Source organism: Zingiber officinale, chromosome 2B, assembly GCF_018446385.1.
Source record: "Zingiber officinale cultivar Zhangliang chromosome 2B, Zo_v1.1, whole genome shotgun sequence".
Classification (NCBI taxonomy): domain Eukaryota; kingdom Viridiplantae; phylum Streptophyta; class Magnoliopsida; order Zingiberales; family Zingiberaceae; genus Zingiber; species Zingiber officinale.
The window spans coordinates 90,486,603-90,498,114 of NC_055989.1; the positions used below are offsets into that span (position 1 = coordinate 90,486,603).

Sequence of the window (11,512 nt, forward strand, 5' to 3'; positions counted from 1 at the left end):
ATGAGATTTCAACAGGGATCCAATGTCCAAATCACCGAGATCCAATGTGCAAATCACCAAAGGAATTAGAAAGCGACAAGAAATTACGGATCGAAAGATGCAGTCTCGTGCGGTATAAAGTTGTAAAGGCATGGCATATTATATCTCTATATAAAAAGGGAGCAAAATTTGTTTCCTAAATTGATCCTTGTGCTGCGGACATAGTTGCGGACTTGCGTCCACGATAGAGAGGCAGTGTTTTTTATATATGTATATATTTACCAGCATAAAATTTATATATATAAACATGTAATTCTCAGCTTAACTTAAGTTTTTTTTTAAAAACTTTTCGAAGATGTCAACCAAATTTTACCTTTAAAATTTAGATATTAATTATAATAGTTGATCATTTTTTATTTTTTTTATGTATAATTAAATTATTTAGAGTTTTATTTTTAGAATTTAAAAATAGGATAGTAAATAAATCAACAGTTTTGAATAAGTTGGGTATCCATCTTGATAATAAGGATTTATTTATGTTAAGTTCATTAAAAAAAATATATATAAGATCAATTAAATAAATAAATTTAAACATATATACGTTAAACTCGTTAACATATATGAATAACATTCATGAACAATGTTTATATACCATATTCATTAATAAAATTATTATTAATATGTTAAATAAATAATAAAATAAAATAAAATAAATAAATAAGTTTTAATTATCAAGTTTAATAACTAATCAAACAATTAAAAATTTCAAATAATCAAATAAGTTTGAATTGAGAGTTCGATAACATCTTAACGAATTAAGCTCAAATCAAATTTGAATTGAAAACTCGATAACATCTAAATAAATCAATCTCAAGTCAAGCTTCAAATAAACTCAAGCACGTAAAAAATAAATTAAACTAAACTTGAATAATCATTTCCAAAACTTGGTTCATTTTATGTTCGACTTGGTTCGACTCGACTACATTATCAAATAAACTTAAATACTTCAAAACTTTATTCTCAGCTCAGCTCAGCTCAGCTCAATTTAGTTCGACTCGACTCAGTTCAGTTCAACTCAGTTCGACTTGACTTAGTTTGACTTGATTTAACTTGGCGTGTTTACTGTCCTATTTAAAAGTTTGATTACAGTATTAACAGCAAAAAAAAAAAAAAAAAAAAAAAAAAAAAAAATTAACGAGAAAAAAAAATTAGATGCAGGTTCGTAGGGTAAGATGCGTAGATAACAAAATTTTTCACAGCTGGTAGCCAGTTATAACGCATGCAAAATTTAGCGGAAAGATAATAACGAGAACAAACGTAGTGGGTGAGACGTCTGATATAAAAAATAAAAAATCAAATAGGACGTCGATGATTTGGGAAAAAAAAGGCTTTTGATTTTTGTATTGTTTGTCAAACATCCGTATGGAATTATCTAGTCAAATGTATTAATCGCAATAAACCAGAAAAATAAAGTTTTATCATTGAAATATTCAATGTGGTAAAAAAAATAAAAATGATTCATTTATCCTTATTTTTCTATCAATCCGTCAATAGATTAATATAGGAAAATAAATTGTAGATGATTATTAGTTATTAGTATATATAAATAAAATAAAAATGAGGGCACGTTTGAATATTTCAAATTCCGATTTAAAAATTTTATATTATAGCACTTCATGATTTAACCTTCGCACAGCCGCATCACTAAAATAATCAATTAAGACAGAGACAGTTGCATTTACCTTCACTATAATGGAACTATCTTCCTTCTCTAGTAAACGCTAATTACGAAGAAAAGTCAAAACAAACCCAAATTGTGGCATTTAATTAATCCAAAAGAATAAAACAAAATAGAAAATAAATAAATAAACTCGAACCAATTTAAAGCTTTCTTCTCACTCTCCTCCCCTTATAATAAACACACCACCCGTCTTCCCCCAAAGCGTGTCCTTTAATTCCTTCCTCTTTCTTGTGCGCCAAAGAGGTCAAATAATGGCGAAGCTGCTGCCGATCTCCCTCCTTGTCGCTGCCCTCGTCCTCGGCCCCGCCTCCGCCCTGTCCCAGGCCGCCGCCAGCGGCGCAGTCGGGGATCTGCCACTTGGTTGGATCCCGTCGCTTTCCGGCTGCCGCGGCAGCATTGCGGAGTGCCTCGCTGGCGAGGAGTTCGACCTCGGATCGGAAGTCAGCCGCCGGATCCTGGCCACTTCGAACTACATCAGCTACGGCGCCCTCAGGCGCGACACCACCCCATGCTCTCGCCGCGGCGCGTCCTACTATAACTGCCGCCCGGGCGCCCAGGCTAACCCCTACTCCCGCAGCTGCTCCGCCATCACCCAGTGCCGAAGCTAGATGGATCCTGCAGATCTGTGCTCCGGTGTGGGGAAATACCATTTTAATGATGAAAAAAGAGGAATTTGGTATGTGGTTTTGGTTGTTCTGTCGTTGTTTTCAATAATTGTTGCTGTAATTGATGATAATGCTGTTGTTCGATTGGTGTTGTAAACAGGTAATATACGATTCGTGTAAAGAAAAACTAATTTCCTTGGAAATTTGATGCTTGATAGTTTGCCCACTTACTGCTTCTATATCTAGATCTGTACGCAAATAAAAAAAAAATGTTTCTGCAATTAGGTTTTACATTGATATTTGCGTTCATATGCTAGAAAGATGAAGTATCAATTAGTAAAGTCAATCTTTTTCTTGGCAAAGATTCAACTGTTTGTACTTTGAAAGCTCTTTATTTTTGGTATGGATGCAAAGATGGGTGTATCAAAGATGTCTTCAGCCACTAAAACCAAAGTAAAACCAGAAATTATGAGGTGAGTGAAGAGCATTTTAATGTTCTAGCATCAATTATTGTGACAAATACGTCTTTCCTGATTGATTAGAGAGAACTAGAGACTTACAATTTACTTGGAGATTTTTCCAGTGCATTATGATGATATAGAGATTAGAGATGTCGAGCAATTGTTTCATAGAACCAAAGATCTACTTCAAGCTTGCAAAATTGGTAAAGTTAACAATTTAGTGTTAGGTGTCAATCTTAGGTAGTAGTAGGACCTGTAGGTTCCCTAAGGGAGAGGGCACAAATACTTTTCTAGTCTTTGTGAAATATTTGCATAGTTCGTTGGGTGCTACAGACGTGGAATACATATAATTGTCTTTCCTTGTGTTGCTCTTGTTCAAATTTTTACAATTAGGTGTTGACTTTTTCTTGAAGCTATATTATTAATCTTTTTTTATATATTTTTTTAGCTTCTTTGAAATTTGTAAATACAGTCTTGATTTATTTTTTGTTTCTGTGAAGAAAATAAAATCTTGGCTTTATTGAGGCAAATTCTTATATCATGGAGGTTCATTGGATTCATTGCTCCTGGAGGCAAACTTGCTTCAGCCAGTTTCTTTCAGAAGAAAGAAAAATAGGACAACTTGTTGAAACAGCAAGGATTTAGGTTAGCGTTTCCTATTATTATGTCTAGTTCTTGAAAAAAATACAATTATAAATGTAAAACCAGCTAGAGCCAGCTGGAGGGTTAGCGTACGAAGTATGCCACTTCGATACTGATTTCTAGTTTAGAGAACAAGTACCCGTTATAGAATCAACATGATGAAGAAACCACCTGATAATGGTGTAATGGTTAGGTTTTCCAAAAATTTAAGGTTCAATTCTTAGATATGACGTATTATAGAGAATTTTCCCTCCCATGAGAAACGAGTCTAAGAATGTTGATCATTTAGATGGGCCTCCATTAATTCTTCCCGATTTATCTTGGTGACAAGTGGAAAATTTTTGTGTGGCCGGACCGATCACCTCTAGGATTAGTCGGTTCGAAGAGTTGGATATCTGAATTACCAAATAATAATAATAATGTGATGAAGAACGTTGTCCTCATGAGCTTGGGGTCGATTCCTAACGAGTACAGAGTGCCTTGCTAGTTGCCTCACTCTTTGCATGTGCTATTATTGTTGGGCAAAGTTTCTCATAATTTATCCCCTTCTAGGAAGTATGGGGCTGTCCTAGAGGGACTGCCAAGGTGATGACTGCACCTTTTGTCACAAATAAGATGAAGAACATTGCACTCATGAGTGTGGTCTAAGTGATAAAGCACTCATGGAAACTAATAAGAGAAAGAGTTTGAATTCCACTATAAATGAATATTTTGGAGGTCGACAGTGTGCATAAAAGTGGGGTTCCGAAAGCAAACCAGGGAAAAGACTATCCACCTTTACTTTCAGAAAATTATATATATATATATATATATAAACAAGATGAAGAACATTAATGCATATATCATTTATGGCCCCTTTGGATCTTGGCAAATGCTAATATAACTCTTAACTTTTATGTTTTTTTGAGTTATGTAACTTTGGGTTCTCAATTTTACAATCGGGCAAATCTCTTTTATGGATTGTGGCTAGTTGTTAAAATCTCAGTTAACATGTTCATGTGCTTTTCGTTTCAAAAAAAAAAAAAAAAAATTACAAAGGCATGGGCAGTGTACAGCAACTTGACAATTCTTGCTTACCGCCTTTGTATTGATGATTGTTCATAAAAGCAATTGACAATTTTGGGGCATCTGTTTGTTGGAGCATTTTGTCCAAATGAGTTTAGACCTGTAATCTTGGAAGGTGAACTGTTTGCATCATGGTCTGTCCTAAGGAGGGGAATAGAGACAATTATCAACATCAAGACATTGGAATGTAGCAAGTGTGCTGTGAGTTTTCCAGAAGATAGGGGCAGACAAATGATCAGTTGGGTCAACATTGTGGTTGGTGGTCCTTGCAGAATCTGGCATTTCTGATGATGATGGTCTAAATTTTGCAGCAATCTTGAACTCAAATTTATACTGAACTGACTAATATGTTGGACCTAAGCACATGGTTCATGGTCCTATCCAAGTGGTCTCATCTGCACGTACAAAAAAATTCAGAATCCAATTTATGCATACTTAAGTCGGTCTCTAAAATATTCCTTCTTAATAGGACTCAAATTTTGATCCTCTTGTTCCTTTGTGATTTTTTATCTAGGGTTTGCTGGTCTTTTCATCAACATTTGTTGGGCAAAAATCAAAGGAGAATCTTTTTGAGTTTTAGGAATCATCAAGGTGACACCTCTTTTTATTTATTTTTAATTAAAAAAATATCTTGCCCAACCAATCCCTTATAAAATGACATAGTTATCCTCAATTATAGTATTTGATATTCACACAAATTTGATCCATTTAACAATATCCATATTATAGCAGTTACAAAATCATAAATACTATCATACATACATATTTTATTCAACAATATTTATTGTATGGTAATTATGATTTCGTAACTACTATAATATTGTAACAACTACTATTTTATACCTGCTATAACAAAGACTTGTCATGTTCAAATTCATGTTGTAGAAGTTATGAATTTTAACTGCTACAACGTCGACTTGTCTTGTTCATAAAATTGACTGATGTAGTTGAGTGATAGAAGATAATAATGTAGGAATAATTTAATGAAGGGCAGATGTGTCATTTTACCAGAGAGGATGGTGAGCTGAGATGTCATTTTGATTAAAATTAAAAAAGGATGCCCTTTGATGATTTAGAAAAACGTAACTATTTAATATAGATTTATGTTGTTCATACAACTAGTTGATGGGAATGGATGCTTGATGCGGGAATATAAGAGTAATTTTAATCTTTTATATTATTTTGTCGAGTTAGGATTTTAAGAGTATTTCTATCTTTGCAATGTTAGGATCTCGTGTCTATTTAAATATTTATTTAGTTGTTTTAGGTTTTTAGTTTTTCGTTTTTGATTAATAAAAATTTATAGTCGTGTCATTTCTTCCTAAATGTCGAGTTTCGTTGTCTATCTCTTGATATTTTACGAAATCAACATGATTTAGAAAATTACTTCTCGTATTCATGCGAAAATCAATAGAATTGATAGTTTTTCACTACATAAGTTGGTATTAGAATAGGTGATCTTGTGGAATCATGTAGAAGACATCTTGACAATGTCAATAACGAATAAGAACGTGATATGGAACAATGTGTTTGACGGAGCAATTTGTCCAAATGAGTTTAGGACTGCAATCTTGGAAGGTGAACTATTTGTATTATTATAGTAAAAATTAATTAGACTCGTATCTCTCACAAATGGTCGCCATGTAAAGGGAGGTAAATAGAGACAATTATCAACATCAGGACATTGAAATGTAGCAAGTGTGCTGTGAGTTTTCCAGAAGATTGGGGCAGGCCAATGATTAATTGGGTCAACATTGCGGTTGGTGGTCCTTGCAGAATCTGGCATTTCTGATGATGATGACCATCTAAAGTTTGCAGCAATCTTGAACTCAAATTTATGCTGAACTGACTAATATGTTGGACCTAAGCACAAGGTTCATGGTCCAATCCAAGCGTTCTCATCTGCACCTACCAAAAAACTAAAAAAAAAATAAATTCAGAATACAATTTATACCTACTTAAATGTTGATTTCTAAAATATTCATTCTTAATTTGGATTCAAACTTTGATCCTATTAGTTGTTCCGTTATGATTTTTTGTCTAGGTTTTGCTGGTCTTTTCGTCAACATTTATTAGACAATAATAAAAGGTCTTTTTTTTTTAATGGAATGGTTACGTTCCCTTTTTATTTTTAATCAAAAAAGACGAGTCACTCCAATTATCCTCAGATGTAGTATTTGACATTATACCGTATATGAATTCTGTCGGAAACTATAGAGATGATGCATTAGATATGATAGATTGATGATTGGAGATGATGCAGTATATATAATAGATTGATGGTTGACTGGTGAAAGACTTTTTATTTTATGGGAAAGCTTCCTCTTGATTTTGTATACACGGAGACGATTCAATAAAATGTCAGTGCCTAGACACCCAAGAGAGTCTTTGGCAAAAGTTTTCCGACGCTCAAGTTAGTATAAGTCTGGACGGATGAATGAAAAACAGTAGAAAATGTGCACATGAGAGTAAGTTGCATATGTTCAGACAGCGTACCTTCACAATTGAGAGGACTCTTCCTTTATATACTACCTCACATAACCTCCATAATTATGAGGTAGCATAGTGTGTCAGAGTTTGTTAAGTAAAGGAAAGTGTACAACCTAAGGAATGTGTAATAATTGTACAAAGAATCTTTCTTTCATCCACATGTATATCTCTTTTGTCGTTTATAACTTATGTCATTATTGAGGTTGTTGAAGGAATATGTTGTTATAAATAGTTTGCTAATGGGAGACAAGATGACCCCAGAAGAATATTCTCTGACACATAGTTATTATTTTGATAGGTTGTTGGAATTCGCTCCTCATGCTATCGGTTGAGTATATAAGGTCAGCTGTCTTCATTCCTGTTTTCGCATTAAGCCGCATTGTTATGTATTGAAAACTATTTAGAAATCCACTAGGGAAATAATATAATGTCTTGGACATGTTGAGAGTCCGTTTGAGCAATAATTGTTGGTACAGTGGGGCCGATAAGAGGGGGTGAATTGCCTGTTAAAAATAAAGTGAACCTTTCTCGTTCTTTCAACTCTAGTTAGTAGCACAAGTATACTAAACAGAATAATAAAACTGAACAAAAAGTAAGAGGACAATTTATTTACTTAGTTATAACTTAGGTGGTTGTTAATCTAAGGCGTTGAAGAAAGCTTCACTAGAATTACTCTTTTGTTGAAGGTAGAGTAGCCTCATACAGACGTTTACAGCTCACAGAATGACTAGGAAGTGAATACAAGACTTGTAGTTCAGTTGTTGTATTTTTTCTAGGTCTATGAGTCTTTTTATAGCCCCTGGAAAATCTTATCCGAGGCTGGAAGGCGCCTTCAATAGGGTGGAAGGCGCATCCAGCGTGGCAAGTTCTATCCGTGCGAAAATAAAGTTTATCTTCTCAAATGGTCAATGTTTGAAGGTGCCTTCAAGGGGTTGAAGGCGCCTTCCATAGAGGAGAGAAGGCGCCTTCAAGGGTTGAAGGCGCCTTCCTCCCGAAAGGCGTGAGGAGCCTTCAATACCATCGAAGGCGCCTTCAGCAGCTGCTATCGAGCTCCAAACTTCTCCTTTGGCTCTTCCGCTGCTCTGCTCACTTAGATGATTTTGGCCATCCCAATAGGGCTCACCTGAACTCATTTTCCGACCTTCTCCTCGAGCAGACTTCCTCCTTGGCTTTTCTTCCCTCGAACGTCGTGCATGTCCTTCTCATCCATTGGTGTACTTTTCCGTAGCACCTTGTCCCTCAGATGCACCGAGCCCATCGACTCCTTTCCTGTGCCATCCTTCTCGCTAGCTGCGTCTTCCGCTCGACTTCTTGTGTTCCTAAGCCCCTGCACACTTAGACATAAGGATTAAACACAACCGGACCTAACTGAACTTGGTTGACCACATCAAAACTGCCCGGGGTACTTACAATAATATGATAACCTGTGCTTATTATATATCCGCTTGGGCCGCAATATGAAGATAAGTGTCTTAGGCTCGGTTGGTCTTTTGTCCGGCCGAGTGCATAATGGGTTTATGGAAAAATGAAACTATATTATGAGAGGTGCGATCGATATTTTGAGCCAAAGTGCCTTAGATCCGTCGGCCATTTATCTAGCCGACGTATGTAGAGAGGCTCATACAGAGTAAAAAGTTCGACTCTCCCTTCGACCAGGTCTATGGTTGGTCAAATGTGAGGTGGGTTGGTTATTCCGGTTGGCCTGTATGGGTGGCCGACCTTAAACTTGATTGATTATTAAGTGCCTGGACATGTTATCTCTTTAGTTCAAGGGTAGAACACTGATTCTCTTATGTTCGATCAGTTTAAGGGTTCGTCGATTTTTTTTCCGTACGACTTGGAATTCGACCAGGCCAATCCAGCGAGCCTTAGCACTGGGCAGCCACTCAAAGTCAGACGGGGAGATGTTCTTCTCCATTGACTTTGACTGTCACGTCATCTCGACTTTAATCGTCACATCGTCTCTTGAGATTCACTCATTATAACCCATATCACAAGCTTCATGGTCCAATCCAAGAGTTCTCATCTGCACCTAAACAAAAAAACTAAAAAAAAATAAATTCAGAATACAATTTATACCTACTTAAATGTCGATTTCTAAAATATTCATTCTTAATTAGGATTCAAATTTTGATTCTATTAGTTAGAAACCAAGGGGAATCTCTGGCGAAGGTCTTTTGACACTCAAATCAGTATAAGTTCGGATAGGTGAATGAAGAATAGTAGAGAACGTGCACATGAGAGTAAGTTGCAGATGCTCAGAGAATGTACCTTCACCATGGAGAGAACTCCTCCTTTATATACCACCTCATATAACATTCACAATTATGAGGTGGCGCAATGTGTCTGAGTTTGTTAGGTAAAGGAAAGTGTACAACCTATACAATGTGTAATAATTGTTTGAGAAATCTTCCCTTCACCCACATATATACCTCTTTTGTTGGTTATAACTTATGTCATTACTAAGATTGTTGAAGGAATATGCTGTTATAAATGGTCTACTGATGGGAGACAAGATGGTTCCGGAAGAATGTTCCAAAAGAATATTCTCACATAGTTGTTATTCTGACAGGTTATTAGGATTCTCTGTTCATACTGTCAGTTAAGTATATACCGGTCGGCCTATAAGACTGACCATATTCATACTTATTCTCGTATTAAGCCACTTTGTTATGTATTGAAAATTATTTAGAAATTTGCTCGGGAAATAATATAATATCTTAGACATATTGAGAGTTCGTTTGAGCAATAATATGATAACATGTGCTTATTATAGATCTGTCCGGGCTGTAATATGAAAATAAACGTCTTAGGTCCGGTCTATCTTTTATCCGACTAGGCGTATAATGGGCTTTTAGAAAAATGAAACTATATTCTGAGAGGCGAGGTCGATATTTTGAGCCAAAGTACCTTAGGCTCGGTCGGCCATTTGTCCGATCGATGTATGTAGAGAGGCATAGACATAGTAAAAAGTTCAACCCTCCCTTCGACCAAGACTATGGCTGGTCAAATGTGAGGTGGCTTGGTCATTCCAATCGACATGTGTGGGCATCCGACCTTAAACTCGATCGGCTATTAAGTGATGGGACACGTTATCTCTTTAGTTCAAGGGTAGAGCACTAACCCTCTTATGTTCGACCAGCTTAAGGGTCGGTCGACTTTTTTCCACACGGCTTGGAATTCGACTAGGCCAATCCAACGAGCCTTAGCACTGGACAGCCACTCAAAGCTAGACGGGGAGATGTTTTTCTCCATTGACTTTGACTGCCACATCACCTTGACTTTGATCGCCACATTATCTCCTGGGGTCTACTGGTTATAATCCGTATCACTAGCCTCCTCTTTAAGTCTAGTGGAAGGAGGTGTAGCCGGCTAACTGGACCCGACCCAAGTTCCACCGGCTGGTCTCTTTTACTTGGGTCGTCCAGAAAATCACGTGCTCCTTCGCGCGTTGGGCACTTAGTAATATTTTTTCAAAAACTAATTGTCAGTGGCCGGTTGTTCAGGAGAGATTACCGAGGACATGCAGAGAGGCATCTTGGCAGCAGAATGATTTAGTTATCACCTTCATCATAAATACCCATTTATGGGTGAACGTCATATGCCATCACTCGTTTGTTGAAACAGTCTCTGACGCATGCCCCTTTGTACGAACCAACAACATCTCTCCTCTTACAAATCAATGGTCCGCTGCATGCCCATTATTTTGATCGGACGACAACAATTAAATCATATTCTAATAAAAACCCAAAACAACTTCCACTCGCAACACTTTGCCTTTCGTCTTCTTGGATTTTCTTCTCCGACGACATTTCTTTTGCAAACTTCTCTTTTGCACTCTAAGTGACCCAGTAAGTCATTCGCCTTGCGTTCGTTTTGCCTTCTCTTATGGCTCAAAAGTCCTTCGCCCCCTGGTATACCTTTACCATCTCTGATTTTGATAAGTTTGATAGGGCTTGCATTTGTTCTAGGTATGAACACTACAAGAAAAAAGCTAATAGACAACGCTTTTAAAGCGTTGTCTTTGTGCCTGAAAAAGCGTTGTTAAAGGCACTATTGTTAAAAGTCTGCTCAATGACAACGCTTTTAAAGCGTTACCGTTTGTAGCAAAGACAACGCTTTTGCAACTCTATTACAACGCTTAAAAAGCGTTGTTGTTTTTTTACAAAGACAACACTTTTTGCTACGCTTTAAAAGCGTTGTCGTTTTAAAGAAAAAAAATAAAAAAAATTATTTAAAAATCATTATTTTTATATTTACGAAACTATTATTTTTCTTTTACCATGTCTAGATTCAAATTTTATATATAATCAACTCAGCTAATGATTTCAAACTCATACCAAAATAATAGAATTCTGACATTATAAAAGTATTCCTAAACGAAGTGTATAAATACAACACTACTTGCTTTTACAAAATGCTAATAGTAGTACACTGCAAAGTTTAAGGAGAAATATAGGCATTAAACAGCAAGAACAGCCATTTGATAGCCAACCAGTAATGGTTACATGTTTAGAAACACTCGATTC

General features: G+C 36.2%; 1 protein-coding gene across 1 annotated transcript; it reads left to right on the top strand.

The window, feature by feature from the left end:
* Positions 1–1,894: 1,894 nt before the first annotated feature.
* Positions 1,895–2,551, top strand: LOC122049275 (protein RALF-like 33). Its single transcript, XM_042610681.1, has one exon. The coding sequence runs from the start codon at positions 1,972–1,974 to the stop codon at positions 2,326–2,328; it is 357 nt and encodes a 118-aa protein (XP_042466615.1). The 5' UTR covers positions 1,895–1,971; the 3' UTR covers positions 2,329–2,551.
* The last annotated feature ends 8,961 nt before the right edge of the window (positions 2,552–11,512 follow it).

Bases quoted from the DNA above. Each gene is read 5' to 3' on its own strand.
- LOC122049275 (XM_042610681.1), top strand. From the start codon at position 1,972: ATGGCGAAGCTGCTGCCGATCTCCCTCCTTGTCGCTGCCCTCGTCCTC.